Source organism: Canis lupus, chromosome 23 (genome assembly GCF_011100685.1).
Source record: "Canis lupus familiaris isolate Mischka breed German Shepherd chromosome 23, alternate assembly UU_Cfam_GSD_1.0, whole genome shotgun sequence".
In the NCBI taxonomy this organism is placed as follows: Eukaryota; Metazoa; Chordata; class Mammalia; order Carnivora; family Canidae; genus Canis; species Canis lupus.
This window is the reverse complement of record NC_049244.1, coordinates 28,549,226-28,565,971: the sequence shown is the minus strand read 5'-3', so window position 1 is coordinate 28,565,971 and position 16,746 is coordinate 28,549,226. Positions and strand designations below refer to the sequence as shown.

General features: G+C 40.4%; 1 protein-coding gene across 1 annotated transcript in view; it reads left to right on the top strand.

The window, feature by feature from the left end:
• Positions 1 to 14,844, top strand: part of LOC119877453 (collagen alpha-1(I) chain-like) — a 59,247-nt gene extending 44,403 nt beyond the window's left edge. The window contains exons 7-8 of the mRNA XM_038571347.1: positions 12,429 to 12,541; positions 14,586 to 14,844. Of these exons, the coding sequence (XP_038427275.1) occupies positions 12,429 to 12,541; positions 14,586 to 14,844 (372 nt within the window). The remainder of the gene's footprint in view (positions 1 to 12,428; positions 12,542 to 14,585) is intronic.
• Positions 14,845 to 16,746: the final 1,902 nt, after the last annotated feature.

Sequence of the window (16,746 nt, the reverse complement as noted above, 5' to 3'; positions counted from 1 at the left end):
TCATCTGTCACTAATTTTATTTTGGATTGTTTTGTATTTATTTTGTCACTAATTTATTAGTGTATTTTTTTTGTCTCAGTCATTACAGTTTTGTGTATGGAAGTTCTACTTGGATCTTTTATTATGTTTTTATATTTCTTATGTCTCTACTTAACACTTCAAATGTATGGAATACAGTTATAATGACTGTTTTAATGTCACTCATCTTCTAATTCTAACATCTATGTCAGTTCTGAGTTAACTTCAGTTAATTGATTATTCTCCTCATGGGTCATATTTCCCTACTCCTTTGTCTGCCTAGTAACTTTTGTTTGGATGCCAGACATTGTAAAGTTTACCTTGTTAGATGCTGGATATCTTTGTCTTCCCATAAATATTCTTGTGCTTTATTCTGGAATGTTAAGTTAGTTGGATAATTTGATCTTTTGGGGTCTTGCTTTTGTGATTTAGCCATTTTTAACCAGAGCTATTTATTTCCTGCTACTGAGGCAAGATCATTCTGAGTTTTCTACCTATAGCCCTGTGATTTATGAGCCTTCCTGTCTGGCCTGTGAACGCACTACTTTTAGCCCTGTGTGAGCACCAGGTAGTGTTCTCTAATCCTTTTAGATTTTTTTCCCCCCAGCTGCAGGTAGTTTGCAGATCATTACTTGGCTGAAGGCTCAAGGAAGATCGAAGATTTCTCAGGTCTATCTGGGATCTATAGTATCTCACAGAGCACTTGTGAAAACACAGATCAAGTGTTCTTACATATATAAGGCTTCTACCTTAGTCTGACACATAGTTGGAGCTAAATAAACATTTTTTACCTTGGTTTAGATCTCCAGATGCAAAATGACTTTAGTGGACATTTGTCTTTTTTTTTTTACTATCCAGCATCTGTACTTCATTCTAGTGAGGCAGAGTTTGTTTCCTAACACAGAAACTGCAAAATGCTGGACTCCTTTTTTCTAATGTCCTTGCTGCTAGGATGAAAGCCCATGACCTAGCCCTAGTCCATGACCATGATCTATACCCACACTTTTTCTATACTTTAAAGAATCAGGTCCAGGGAAGAAGCAGAGACCACACTGAGTTCCTTCTAGGGATAGGAAGAAGCAGAAGCAGTAAGAGCAGTTACCTCCATTCTTCAGGAACAACATTCCTAGTGGCCATAGTAACAATGGCCTAGCAGATGGCCCTCTGGTACCTAGCAGTATAGCAGTGGGGTCTTTGCTGGATCTATTGCATGGTGAGATTTTGAGCTTTTTTTCCAGCTCTGTAGTCTGTGCCTGGTTGTCTAGTTTTTCTAGAGATGCTGCATGCCATCCAATATTCTTCAACATTCCTACTATTAAAGTATAATGTACATGTGTATGTATATACTTATATATAAGTTTATGTGTATGTTTATATATCATGGAAGTGATGATTTTTCATAAACTGAGTTTTCATGAACTGAACACATGTTTATAACTGGTATCCAGATCAAGAAACAGAATATTACTAATGTCTTAGAAGCTTCCTCATTTCCCCCTCCAAGTTTCTACTCTCTGCCATCTAAGACAATCATAATCATGATTCAGCATCAAGAATTAGTTGTGCCTTTTTTTGTTTTTTGTTTTTTGTTTTCACTTTATACAAGTCAAATCTGCCCACATATTCTCTTGTTTATGTCCAACATTATGTTTGTGAGATTCATCCTTATTGTTTGGGTATAGTTGTTGCCTGTTCTTATTGGAATAGTAAAGCATTGCATTTTGTAAATACACTGTAATATATTTATCCATTTGTACCAGGGGTCCCCAAGACCACCCTCAGGTTCAGGGATTTGCTAGAAAGACTCACAGAACTCAGAAAAGCTGTTAAACTAACAGGTGTCTTATGGTTACAGCTGATTGAAATCAGCCAAGGGAAAAGATGGACAGAACTGAGTCCAGGCAAATCCTGCGACGGAGGAGATGCACGCAGCTAACATTGTCTTTTTGGCTCGACTCTTACAGCTGGTTGTCTCAGAGCAAAATGGCAACTCTTAATGAAAAACTGATTGTACCAGTTGCAGAAGAAGAGGCAGTGATCCCAAACAATAAGATCACTGTAGTGGGTGTTGGACAAGTCGGTATGGCATGTGCCATCAGCATTTTGGAAAAGTCTCTGGCTGATGAACTTGCCTTTGTGGATGTTTTAGAAGATAAACTCAAAGGAGAAATTATGGATCTACAGCATGGGAGCTTATTTCTTCAGACACCTAAAATTGTGGCAGATAAAGATTACTCTGTGACTGCCAATTCTAAGATTGTGGTGGTGACTGCAGGAGTCTGCCAGCAGGAGGGAGAGAGCCGCCTCAATCTGGTGCAAAGGAATGTTAATGTCTTCAAATTCATTATTCCTCAGATAGTCAAGTATAGTCCTGATTGTATCATAATTGTGGTTTCCAACCCAGTGGATATTCTTATATATGTTACCTGGAAACTAAGTGGACTACCCAAGCACCGTGTGATTGGAAGTGAGTGTATTCTGGATTCTGCTAGATTTTGCTATCTTATGGCTGAAAAACTTGGCATTCGTCCCAGCAGCTGCCATGGATGAATTTTGGGAGAACATGGCAAATCAAGTGTGGCTGTGTGGAGTAGAGTGAATGTGGCAGGTGTTTCTCTTCAGGAACTGAATCCAGAAATGGGAACAGACAACGACAGTGAAAATTCGAAGGAAGTGCATAAGATGGTGGTTGAAAGTGCCTATGAAGTCATCAAGCTAAAAGGATATATCAACTGGGCTATTGGATTAAGTATGGCTGATCTCATTGAATCCATGTAAAAATCTCTCCAGGATTCATCCAGTGTCAACAATGGTGAAGGGCATGTATGGTATTGAGAACGAAGTCTTCCTGAGTCTTCTGTGTATCCTGAACGCTCAGGGCTTAACCAGTGTGATCAGCCAGAAGTGGAAGGATGATGAGGTTGCCCAGCTCAAGAAAAGTGCAGATACCTTGTGGGACATCCAGAAAGACCTAAAAGATCTGTGACTTCCAGCTTCTAGGCTGTAGAAATTTAAAACTATGATGTGATTAACTGTGAGCCTTTAGTTTTTCACCCATATACATGGATCACAGTTTGCTTTTATCTTCCTAAATATGTGAATCTGGGCTCACAGAATCAAAGCCCATGCTTGGTTTAATGTTTGCAATATGAGCCTTGAACAAATAAAATTAACTATTGTAGTGTGAAAAAAAAAAAAATAGAACTGAGTCCGGAGGAAACCAGGCGCAAGCTTCTAGTTGTCGTCTCCTGGTAGAGTCACATGGACAGCACTTAATTTTTCCACAAGTGTGTATGACAATATATAAAAGGTAGTTTCCAATCAGGGAAGCTCATCCAACCCTTGGTGTCCAGAGTTTGTTGCTCTTTGAGGCCAGTCATGAAGGCATGTAGTGTCCCCACTGCTGACCTTAGCTACTCAGTATCTACCCCCGCACAGGTCAAAATGATAAATTGTGGCTTAAAGGCTCAAGCATATAAAAATAGATATTCACATAAATCACATTGTTAGCTTAAACTAACTGGCATAGCCCATAGCTTTAGGCATACAACGACACTCTTTTCAGGCAGGATATCACAAAAGCTCAGAGATCTTCTCTTAGGAGCTAAGCCAAAGGCAAGTGCTGAAGACTTGGGAATGTACAGCAGTTGAGAAATCCAGGCTTTCAGAGTTAATCTTTTCTGACTACCATTACAGCGGGTTTTTTGTTTTGTTTTGTTTTGTTTTTACCATTACAGTGTTGATGGGCACTTAGTTTGAATTTTTAATATGAAAAGTGCTGCTATGAACATTGTTTTATGTGTTTTTGGTGAAGATTTGGGTGCATTTCCATTGGGTGGTTACTTAGGAGTGGAAATGATAGGTCATAGGATATGCATTTGTTGAGTTTTCATAGCCAAGGCCAAAATGTTTTCCAAAGTGACTATACAAATTTATACTCCCAGTATCAGTGTCCAGAACTTTTTAATGTCCTTTTTTAAAAAAAAATCATCTTATCGAGGTTCAACTGACCTACAATAAAATGCATATTAAAGTGCACAACTTGATAAATGTTGCCATATGTGTATATCCATAAAACCAGCACCACAAGCAAGATAGTGAACCTATTATTCTCCCCTAAATGTTTCCTTGGATTCCCAATATTCTCATAATGAATTTGTTTTCTCTTTAAGCTGGAGTCCATTTCTGTTGTTTACATCTGAGACTTCCTAGCTAATATAATCCCACCTTGAATTGTCTTGTATTTGTGCCCAGCTTGGTCTTCTGCATTTCTTTTCTCTTTGACAGATTCTTGCTGAGCATTTACGATGTATGGTAGACTCTATTCTTTCCCTATCTTAGTCAGTTTGGCTAGACTCCAGGTCCTCTGATTGCAGCTTTGTCCTCAAGACTCCTGCTAATTTCCACACATCTTTTTATTCTCTGTTCTCGGCAGGCTCTTCTTGAACAACCTCCTGGTCCCAGTCATTCCTGGTTGACCCAGAAGTGAACTTCCCTAGGTCAAACTCCAAGATTACCTAGATGGTAAGAGAAAGGGCCTCTTCCTCAGGTCTTCCTTAAGTTTCCTAGGCCAGTGTTATGAGTTGAATTGTGTCCTTCACAAAAAGATTTGTTGGAGTACTAACCTTTGGTGCCTCAGAGTGTGACCTTTTTTGGAGATAGGATCTTTACACAGGTAATCAAGTTAAAACATGATCATTAGGGTAGCCTATAATCCATTATAATGAGCGTTCTTATAAAAAAGGTAAGTTTGGACACAAAGAGAGAGGAGATGCTGCAGAGAGACACAGGGAGAAGATGGTCATATATAAGCCAGGGAGAAAGGCCTGGAATAAACCCTGCCCTCACAGCCCTTAGGACAAATCAACTCTGCTGACACCTTGATTGTGGACTTTTAGTCTCTGGAACATGAGGTAATACATTCCTATTGTTTAAACCACTCAGTTTGTGGTACTTTGTTATAGCAGCCCTTGTAAATTAATACAACTGAGTAAGATGCATCAGCTTTTCCTAATAATTTTCAGACTGTGAGGTGGACAGCTGAGGATCAGAGTGCTGTGGCTTTTGGAAACACGGTTGCAGGTGGAAAGAGAAGAACATGGGAGGAGCAAACTAACTCCAGATTATTTGACTTTGGCCATTCATGAGACTCTGAATGAGGCCTGGCTAAATTGCGAGGTTCTATACTCCTTGTTCTTTTCTTTCTGTTTTCTCAAATTGATAAACATGATTCATTTTTCAACAGCCATCTGTGGGAACACATGGACTCCTTCACTTAGTAGCTATTAAGATCTGTTCCATAGTCTGAGGGGGCGATTTGGGAATGTTTTTCTCCCAGGTCTTTTTCATGGGAACTTTTCCAAAGTCAGAAGATTAATATTTTTTTTTTCAGAAGATTAATATAATAAAATTTTGGTAATAAGCAGTACAGCATGTCTTGAAAACTCCCCAAAATCTTCTCATCACCTTTAATCAGGTCATATGACGAGTTACCTTAAAAGAAATGGATTTCAAGCTGAGTCCTTATTAGGACTAGATTTTGCTTTATTTGTAAAATATTGTGAAGTTCCAGAACTTTTTGTCTTGATGGTCGAACTTTTGATTAAGGAGGAAAAAGCAGGGAGAAAGAGAATGATGTAAACAGAAAATACGTTGGAAATAGTAAATGTATTCAGAACAGATAACTTATTGCCCTTCCAGTTGAACCTGGCAATAAAGGATATAATAAATGAGTCCCCTCGGGAATTTTCCATTTCAAGCGCTTCCTTTGGCTATTTTCACCCTTCGGTTTCCATCCCCATTTTTGGTCTTTAGGTCTGGATTTGAATATATTTCAGCAAAGCTGTATAAATGACCCACTTGGTTGAGCCTTGGGGGGTCAGATTCTAAATTCTGCTCAGAAGTGATTACAGTGACATCCCCTCAAGACTTTGTACTGGTGGTTGTTAATGAGTGCCTTGAGTTGCTAGAGATCAAAGATCCCCCTCTGTGTCTCTGGCTCAATTCCCCTTTCCTTCATTGCTCTGTCCACAGAAGTTGCTTTTAAAATTGAGATAAAATTCATGCTGCATAAAATTCATTATTTCAATGTTCTTAGAGTGTACATTTCAGTTGTTTTTAGCTTCTTCCAATGTTCTGCAACCACTAGCACTATCTCATTCCAGAATGCTTCCATCACCCCAAAAAGAAACCTTGCCCCCATTATCTATCACTTCCTAATTTTTCTATTCTCTATAGGTCCTGATAACTACTAATCTACTCTCTGCCTTTGTGGGTTTGCTTATTCCAGATTTTTCAGATAAATGGAATCATATAATACATGGACACTATGTCTGGATTCTTTCACTTAGCATCTTTTCATCAATGTTGTATGATGTACCAGCATTCCATTCCTTTATATAGCTGAATATTATTTCATTATATAGATAAATCTCATTTCATTCATCCATTCATCAGTTGATGGGCATTTAGGCTGTTTCTCAATTATGAATAATACTCCTATGAACATGCATGTACAAGTTTTTGTTTGGATATATGTTTTCAGTTCTTTTAGATATATACCCAGAGGTGGAACTAATGGATCATACAGTAACTCTGTTTAACTTTTTGAGGAATTGCCAAATGTTCCCAGAGTCTTTTTTTCAGGGAGAATAGGATGATAAGGTTGATTTCAGGCACACTGTAGTTGAAGGGCAGTCGAACTGTCAAAGAACAATGCCCGCCGTGAAGTTCAAAATAAAAAGGTAGTGCCCAGTTGAGATAAGGTCAAATATTTCAGTTTGGGCATTATCCACATGCAGTTAAAGCTACAAGCTCCACCTCCTTCTGCCCCCTCAAGTCTCTGAAGACTCTGAGGGTGATAACAGGTGAAAACAAGAGAATACAAGGAGACTTTCATCAGCTAAGCACATCACAACACAATTAAGTGGATAATGTCATTAGCCTCATCTTGTAGGTGGGGCACTTGAGGCTCACTGATTTTAAGCCTATGGGCTGGTTTGCATGGCTTGTATATAGCACAGCCATGATTTAAGTACTGGTAAAGACAGTAGATACAACCTGTAAAAAATTTAAGGGGTTAGAGGTAGATTTTATTTATTTATTATTTTTAAAGATTTTATTTATTTATTTGAGGGCACATACAAGGGGAAGGGGCAGAGAGAGAGGGAGAAGCAGACTCCCCACTGAGCAGGGAGCCTGATGTGCGGCTCCATCCCAGGACCTTGAGATCATGACCTGAGCCAAAGGCAGACACTTAACCAACTCAATCGCCCAGGCACCCTTAGAGGTAGATTTTTAAAAAGGGAGTACCATTAAGTGCAACATGTTGGGATAAGTGATGTATAGTGTTCCAGAATAAAATAGATTTTTTTGTTCTTTGTTTTAGAAGAAGGTTTTCAATTGTGCCAACTGTTACAAAGGTGTCAAACACAAATGTATGCATATAATAGTATCTAATTATCTCATATCTGACCCAGTATACACCTCAGGATGTTTCCTATTCAGACTAATACATCCTGGACTATATGCTCCTGCCCATGTGCATTTCCCTCTGCAGAACACTGTCGAGTCTCCATTATAGACAATAAGTGCATTTCAGAAGGAGTAAAAAAAAAATCCCATTATTTACAGAGAAAACAATTTCCCCAAAACTAGAATTTCAAAGCAAAATTAGATTTTCTCATAGTAAGTTATGAAGTAGAAGTTTGAGTGCATAAGACTAAATAACTCTTAGTACTAGAAGGAAAAAGAATTATATTGCAGTGTTGAAATAAAACCGTTTTTTATGGGTAATGAGGCAGTACTCTCACCTTTCCTCAGTATTTTATATCTTTAGCTCCCCCCCCCCCCAACTTTGAGACAGTGATGGGTGGACCTGAGATTAAAGTGCCATTATTTCAGGGCACTGAAGCACAACCACATAATGGCAAGCCCCAGAAATCTCAGGCACTTGCAGCCAGTCAAGTCTTTTCAATTAGCAATCTTGATACTGTTGGGGCTAGAGTCTTTCCTTCCTTCAGATTGTTGGTTTACTTGGCACTTGAGGATGTTTTCAAGGATAAAACAAGGTTGGAGCTGGCTCATATAAAGTAGTTGTGAAGCTCTTGTATGGAAAATTTCCATGAAAAGATGAGAAAAATTTTTGGAAAAAATAGGTAAAAATAAAATAAGTTAATGCCATAATAAGTCTATATTACAAACCAACAGAAGACTTTGCTCTTTTTGTTTGATTGTTTTGTTTTTCTGCTCAGATAAAAATAGAGTTTGATTTTTATAGAAAGGCTTCTGCTACGTGTTCATTTTCAAGTGCAAAGAGTAGGGAAGCCTCTCTGGTCCTTCTCCATGGGAATCTCATGTTTGCTGAGATGCCCTCCGAAGGATGGCTTGGTTGCTGCTCCTCCAGCTTTGCAGGTACCAATGCCTGAGAAGGTGGATTCTTTCCAAGTTAGACTGTAGAAACACAGGTCACAAGATATAGGAGAGCATTACAGAATAGTCATTGCTGCTTGGATCCATGGCAATCAGGTGTTCTTACTTAACTCCTTGAGAGGAATATATATCCTTTCAGAAGATCTTACTATTTAGTAATTGAGTACTTACTGTGCAGATAGAGTCTAAATTGGCCCTCCACGATTTAAGTCTCCGTGCCTAAAGGTGTTCAGTCATGTATAATCTTGTATAATCTTCTCCCCTTGAGTAAAAATGTGAACCGAGATTTGCTCCTAACCAATAGGATATGGTCAAGGTAATAAGACATCACTGTTGCGATTACAGCATGTTATGTAAGCCTTGTCTTGCCAGCAGACTTGCTCTAGAGACTCTTCTTGTTGGCTTAATGAAGTAAATGGCCATGGTAGAAAGCACATGTGGCAAGGATCTTGAGGCAGCCTCTGGGAGTTGAGGGCATCCTTCAGTCAATAGGCAGCAAGAAGCCAGGGCCCTGTGCCTCAATAACCACAAGTAAATAACTCTGCCAGCATTGATTGGAGGTGGATTCTTCCCCAGTTGAGCTTCCGTATGTGACCACAGCCTCACCTAACACTTTCTATGCAGGCTTGTGAGATCCTGAGCAAGGGACCTAGTGAAGCTGTGCATAGACTCCTGACCCACAGGAACTGAGGTAAAAAAAATGTGTGTTGTTTTAGTCCACTGAGTTTGTGGCAATTTGTTGTGCAACAACAGAAAACTACCATGTACACATATTATATCTTCTGATCCATAAGCTTAATTGTTAAGTTTAATAATTGTATTCTTAGTAACACCTAAAGAGACCACACTGGTTGACTGCTTTGAGTGAGCACCACAAAGTTTCAGAATGTATAAGCAGACTCTGTCAGTGCTTTTTTCCCCTATAATTTGTTAATGGTTATGAAAAAGCTAATGTAATGGAATACTGTCCTATTTTGAATATGGCAGGGGTATTTGAATTAAACTGAACTAAAAGGGAGTGCTGTAAGAAAAAGGAAGAAGTTCATTGGAGCCTTCCCAGTTGTGGTTATGTCCTAACATTAATTGCACCTGTGTTGATTACTGTTAGTTGATTATTCAAATTCGTTCTGTTTGGTTATCTATAGATGGACTCTACCTCCTACCCAAAAGGAATTTAGAAAAGGTAAAAAGGCCTAGCATCAAGTTTGGGTAAGCATGCATCCTACAAAAAACAGAGTACATGACTCTGGGCAGCAGAGACAATCAGGTTAATATCAACATTCTCAAAGGGATTTGTGTTCACTCTCCATCTCTTCTCTATCCATCCTTTTCTCCAGGGTTGTCCATCTTCTTTATCACTGGTCCTTTTTAGCCTGTGATCTATATGATTTCTTCCTTAAGGTTTCACTAGAGCTTTAACACTGACATTTGATATTTTGAACATTTTGATATATCTTCAAACTTTAAAGTATTTGATTAAATAAATAATTCTTCAGAATTATCAAGTTTATGCAATTCTTTGAGTAATTATTGAGTACCTGCATATTCAAGTTAGTATAATATTCTGATAAACACTGCATCAAGTTCAAAATGGGAGACACATTTTGACTTTAATATTATACATAGAAAGTTCAGAACTCAGTTTTTAAAGATAAAGTAAAGAAATGCTCAGGAACTCATTCATTTCACATCTGTTACGTGCTTGTACCTACAGTTATGAATGACCTGGTGTGGTTCTCATTGCATCTGCATGCCTGTGCATGCATTATCCAGATTCATTAGGAAACCACTCCAGCTAAACTTTGGGAGAAATCGTGCCCAGCATTTCAGATACAGAAGTGACCAGCGGGCAGCCCCGGTGGCGAAGTGGTTTGGCGCCGCCTGCAGCCCAGGGTGTGATCCTGGGGACCTGGGGTCTAGTCCCACGTCGGGCTCCTTGCATGGAGCCTGCTTCTCCCTCTGCTTGTGTCTCAGCCTCTCTCTCTCTCTGTGTCTCTAATGAATAAATAAATAAAATCTTAAAAACAAACAAACAAACAAACAGAAGTGACCAGCATAGGGAGAGAATGAACTATGCTTTCAAGATCACCACAAATAAGTGATTTTTTTTTTTTGAGATTTTTATTTACTTCTTCATGAGAGACACAGAGAGAGAGAGAGGCAGAGACATAGGCAGAGGGAGAAGCAGGCTCCATGCAGGGAGCCCCACGTGGGACTTGGTCTGGGACTCCAGGATCACGCCCCCTGCTGAAGGTGGGTGCTTAATTGCTGAGCCACCCAGGCATCCCAATAAGTGATCTTTAAAAAAAAAAAATATTCACTGCTTGCCACCATAGATGAGCTGATATAACTTGGGCCATGTGGACCACATCCCTTGCCACAAAAACTTCTTGGCATTCAAGAAAATTCAAGATGGGCTATCTCTGCTCCATAAGAAAGGAGTAACAAGGCCTCAGCTGTGACATTCAGGGAAGAAAATCATGGTATTATCAGTGGGAAAACCAACCTGCAGTAAGCCCAGCATGTGTTAGCTGTTGGAGCTCCCTATAGCCCATTCATCTAGTCCAGAATCTTCTTTGTAGTTGATAATGACACTATCCATTCCTAAGTCTACACATAGGTATGTGTTAGCCAGAATTTCTAATATTAACCAGGTTGTCTCTGCTGCCCAAATTCATGTACTTTTCCTTCTGTAGAATGATGGGACATCAACAACTTTTAGGATTGCTCTCCCTAACTTGATCTCAAGCTTTTTTTTCCCTCCTAAGTCCTTTTTGGGTGAGGACTAGAGTCCCATGTATTGTTTTGTTGCATTTTATTTCCATGACCGGTCAATTCCTTATCTCTACTCTATTCTGGGCGAGGAGGCGGGGGGAGGGAGGGGGAGGGAGGAGGGAGGCGGGAGGAGGAGGTAGGGAGGAAGGCAGACGGAGGAAGGCAGGAAGGAAGCAGGAAGGCCAACGGAGGAAGGGGGGTGAGGAGGGAGGGAGTTCGGGAGGGAGGGTTTTAGGGCGTTTCTTCTTTTTGAGGGGGCTGTGTTGTTCTTTTCTTTTCTTTCTTTCTTTCTTTTTTTTCTTTTTTTCTTTTTCTTTCTTATTTTTCTTTCTTTCTTTCTTTCTTTCTTTCTTTCTTTCTTTCTTTCTTTTCTTTCTTTCTTTCTTTCTTTCTTTCTTTCTTCTTCACATCCAGCATTATGCCCAATGCAGAGCTTGAACTCACAATGCTGAGATCAAGACCTGAGTTGATGGGATGCCCGGGTGGCTCAGCGGTTGAGCGTCTGCCTTTGGTTCAGAGCATGACCCAGAGTCCTGGGATCAAGTCACACATCGGGCTTCCTGCATGGAACCTGCTTCTCCCCCACTTGTGTCTCTGCCTCTCTCTCTCTGTGTGTGTGTGTGTGTCTCATGAACAAATAAATAAATCTTAAAAAAAAAAAAAGACCTGAGCTGATATCAAGAGTTGGATGCTTAACCAACTGAGCCACCCAAGCACTCCCTCCACTTCTGTTTTTTTTTTTTTTTAAGATTATTTATTTATTTGAGAGAGAGAGAGAGAGCAGAGTGAGCAAGAACATGAGTAGGGAAAGGGAGAAGCAGACTTCTTGCTGAGCAGAGAGCCCGATGCAGAGCTAGATCTCAGGACCCTGGGATCATGACCTGAGCCACCCGGTGCCCTCCACTCCATTTAACCCTCCTTCAGCCTCAAGAATTTTCTCTTCTCTGGACCTACAGTCACCTTTGATCTTCCATATTAGGATGATTGCCTAGCTGGCTTGCTTCCCCAAGGAGAACTTTGACCAAAGGACATATAGTAACTAAGGTCTCATCTTCCTACCTGTTCAGTCAGGTGATAGACAAACCTTCCCTTTCCCAACAAAGAAGGAAATGAGATTAGAGTTCGGCACTTGGGCTATTATTTCATAAAGAGTTCAGTGCTTCAGCACAATTGCCTGATCTTTATCATTGCAATTCAATTTTCAGGATGCAGTGGAGAGAAAAATATGTTCAAGTTATCTTCCTCTTTGTACAAGAACATCCAACAAGAACCTCCTCCTCCCAACTCCCAGAAGAGAACAACAGCCACTACAACTACAGTACGCCATCAGAAATATCAAGATGAGTCCCTTCAGTTTCAAGACTTGACAGCTTTGTGTTTTTTTAGTCACGGGGAGTTGACCTGACTTTTCTTTTTCTGATAGCTTTCCACAGGGCTCTGCAGAATAGCTTTTGCTTTGATTACCCAGTGATTTACAGCCCTTCTCATCTGCTTCTCATATCTCGTTTTTCCAGAGTATAGGAAGCTCTCTTCTTACCCTGTTGCCTCAAAGCAATTTTCCTTATCATCTTCCAGAAGCCCAAGGCCCATCCTTTATGTACTTCTGATTCTCCTAAAATAATGATTCTTTCTTTCTTTCTTTCTTTCTTTCTTTCTTTCTTTCTTTCTTTCTTTCTTTTCTTTCATTCATCTTTTCTTTCTTTCTTCTTTCTTTCTTTTCTTTCTTTCTTTCTTTCTTTCTTTCTTTCTTTCTTTCTTTCTTTCTTTCTTTCTTTCTTTCTTTCTTTCTTTCTTTCTTTTTCTTTCTTCCTTTCTTCCTAGCATCACTGTTTTCATCATGGGGCAGATTTCATGCAAACAGAACTCTAATACTGATTCTTTCACAGAGGAAAAAAATAGTGCTTTCTTTGTCTCATATTTGCCTGGCTAGGCATTTGCAATTGTTCTTGTGAATTACAGAGCTTTGTGGGGAGAGTCATTTTACCATTCTTGATATGTCTGAAAAATAGTATGCCAACATTTAAATATAGGGATATGTTAGGGCTTCTCCCAGAAGCAAAGCTGAGAGAAAGATTGAGTGCACATAGTTTATTCTGTGATGGTGGGTGATGTGGACAGAAGAGGGTGTGTGTTTGTCCAATAAGGAAGAAAAGGCAGTATATAAAGGGTACACTACTAAAGCAGCTATCATCATGTGCAATTGAAGTTCAATCCTGTGAAAATGTTTTGGAAAGTGGTGTCAAATGTATACTTCATTGTGATCCTATGAAAGGCAAGGGAGCTGGGATATTTATACATTCATGCTCACTATTACCCAGGTGCTTTGAGCCTGCCTTGCATGCAGGCAAGATGGGTTCCAAATGCCCAAGGGCAGACTTCTGACAAAGTTGTAGGTTCTGGCTGTTGGAAAGCAGGATGGTCCACATAGAAGTGAGGAGATATGAAGGGGGACACTGGTATATCTGCTGTAGGGGACCAAAGGCCAGAGCTTGGAAGAATGAATTCATCCCATCACCTTGCTGATTAGCGAGGAATCTGAAAGTCACAGTGGTGGTAGACTAGGCTGTGGTTCCAAAGTTCTCCAAAAACAAGTGGCTCAGCTTAGCAAGTGATCAGTACAGTAGACATTTGCCTTTCTCCTGGTTTCCCAGCCACCCTCCCCACCCCAATCTTTCCTGTTTGGGGGAGCTCTACATCATTAAGTTACTTGGTAAAATACTCTAATTCTAGAGGCCAAAAGAGCTGAATAAAGTTTTCTTTCCTTGTTTCCTTGTAGCCAGAGTATGGGTAGGTGATCAAGCCTCAGCTATTCAGGGATTCCTGCCTGGGACTTTTTTTTGTCAGTCTGGGCTGCTCTAAGAAAGAACCATAGACTAGGTGGCTTATAAACAACAGATTTTTTTTTTTTTTTTTAAAGATTATATTTATTTATTCATGATAGTCACACAGGGAGAGACAGAGAGGCAGAGACACAGGCAGAGGGAGAAGCAGGCTCCATGCTGGGAGCCCGATGTGGGATTCGATCCTGGTTCTCCAGGATCGCGCCCCGGGCCAAAGGCAGGCGCCAAACCGCTGCGCCACCCAGGGATCCCATACAACAGATTTTTATTTCTCATGGTTCTGGAAGCTGAAAGTCCAAGCATGAGCTTGGATTCCAGTGAGAACCCTCTTCTGGGTTGCAAACTACTGTCTTCTTGTGTCCTTACAAGGCAGGAAGTGGGTGGGAGAGCTCTTGGGGTGCTTTTTTAAGGATACCCATCCCATTCATGAGGGCTCTACCCTCATGATCTAATCACCTGCCAAAGGCCTCATCTCCTTTTTTTTTTTTTTTTAATATTTTTTTCTTTATTTATTTATGATAGTCACACACAGAGAGAGAGAGAGGCAGAGACACAGGCAGAGACACAGGCAGAGGGAGAAGCAGGCTCCATGCAGGGAGCCCGACGTGGGATTCGATCCCGGGTCTCCAGGATCGCGCCCTGGGCCAAAGGCAGGCGCCAAACCACTGCGCCACCCAGGGATCCCAAGGCCTCATCTCCTAGTACCATCACACTGGGAATTAAAATTTTGATATACAAATCACATTCAGTTCATTATAGACTTGTAATCCTCCAGGAGTAAAACAAAGATGCAGAAAGGGGAGAGCTGTTCTTGATGGCGCTGTTGGGATGCTTGAACAGAGGAATCAATGGTAGCAGCCTAACAGCAGTGGTGCAAACATGAGCTGGGCCCCCACTGCTACCCCAACCTAACTTCCTTGATTTGAGCATGCACCTCTAAGAAACTTATTTTCTGTTTCACTTCACATGTGCTGATTTCTATCATCTGCAGCTAAGAAAAACTGGTCTTTAGAGAATACAGAAGTTTGAATTCAGGCAATGTCCTGCTTTGTGCAGAGCACTTCTCTATGATCTAGAGGGGAGGTGGAGAGAAATAAGGGCAATAAATGATAAGGGTTCAGCCTTCAACAAGTTCACAATCTAACTGGACAGATAAGAAGGAGTAAGATCATGTGAAAAACCTGAAACATATACACACATCTTGTTTACATGTGTTATCTTTTACTCAATTATCTTTTATGTACTTCAGATCATTTATCCTTGATAAATGGAAGATGTGATTCCCTAGGTTTTGCAAAGGAAGAATTTGAGGAATGGAGGAGCTAAGTAATATTCCTATAATGCTACTGTTGGGACATGGGCAAAATTGAGACTAAAATGCCATTGTGTCCTCTCTGCCATGTGCCCTTCCCTTTAGAGTTCTGTTTAGGAATACCATGGGCAAAGGTCTACAGCAGGGGTTGGCAAACTATGGCTCACATCCTGCCGGCCAATTCTCTCATAAATAACATTTCATTGGAACAGAGCCACATCCATTTGCTCAAGTATTATCTAAGGCTGCTTTTGAGTTATGGTCAGCAGTGTTGAGTAGTTGGAATGCATACCATGTTTAGGCTTTAGCAGGCCTAAAATATTTACTATCTTGTTCTTTATAGAGAAAATTTGCCAACCCCCTAGGGCATAGTTATAAATAATTTAGCTTCTCTGAATTAAGCTTCTAGGAGTCCCCTACCTAGAGTCATTTGTTCTGTACTGTCCTACAGACATTAATGACTACACAATAAACAAATCTAGGTCAAAGCAATAGCTGTAATAATAATAGTATTAACAACAACGGTCATTAATGAGGATTCCCTATGTTCAGGCTCTGTGAGGAAAGCTTTTACTAACATACTTCTACTAGCCTGATTCCAAGTTCAAAGAGGTTAAGTAAATTGTGCAGGAGCAGAGGGCAGGTGGCAAGTGGCATAGCTGCATTTATCCTTTTATCCTACATATCTGTCTCCAGAGGCTGAGGTCTTAACCACCACACTTTACTATGTTGCCCTTCATCCATCATAGAGAGTGAAAGCCAGGAAAAAGAAGGACCCCCTCATGAAATTGGTGCTAATGAGACAGTGGATGTCAGGTTGCCCAGAGCAACTTAATTTGTGATGGGCACTCTACCTCCCAAGTTGTCAAGGTAACTATCAGTGTCACTTTCTGTTTCCTCAATGAAACATGTTGATAAACCATTCAAGATAGTATTATAGTAGACACCTCACAAAGAGGAAATAGTACCCAAAGCTTCTAGTCCCACTTATGTTTGATTTTTGAGTTTCTGAATTTGGATATTCTCTGATATTTTGAATGACCAACCATCCAAGCCTTTACAACTTCAAAAGTAAGATGGAGAGTACCCCTGCTCTTCCCACACTGGCACAGCAAGGGAGTGATTAGGAGCCCTCTTAAAGGGTTTAAAATAAGTCTGCCTTGTCTTCAAATACCACTAACACAGTGCCAAGCTTTGTTGGGAGCTTCCAGGTGGTTTATGAAGTGGTACCCAGGTCCTACCTCATTCCCTTGGCTTTAGCTGTCACCTGCCTTCTGTAAGTAGGTTACTCGTGCTCCACCAGAAAGCTCAACCTTATTGACCCTGGGTGTCAGATAGCCAAGGATGTAAGCAGGATGAAAGCCCTCACTG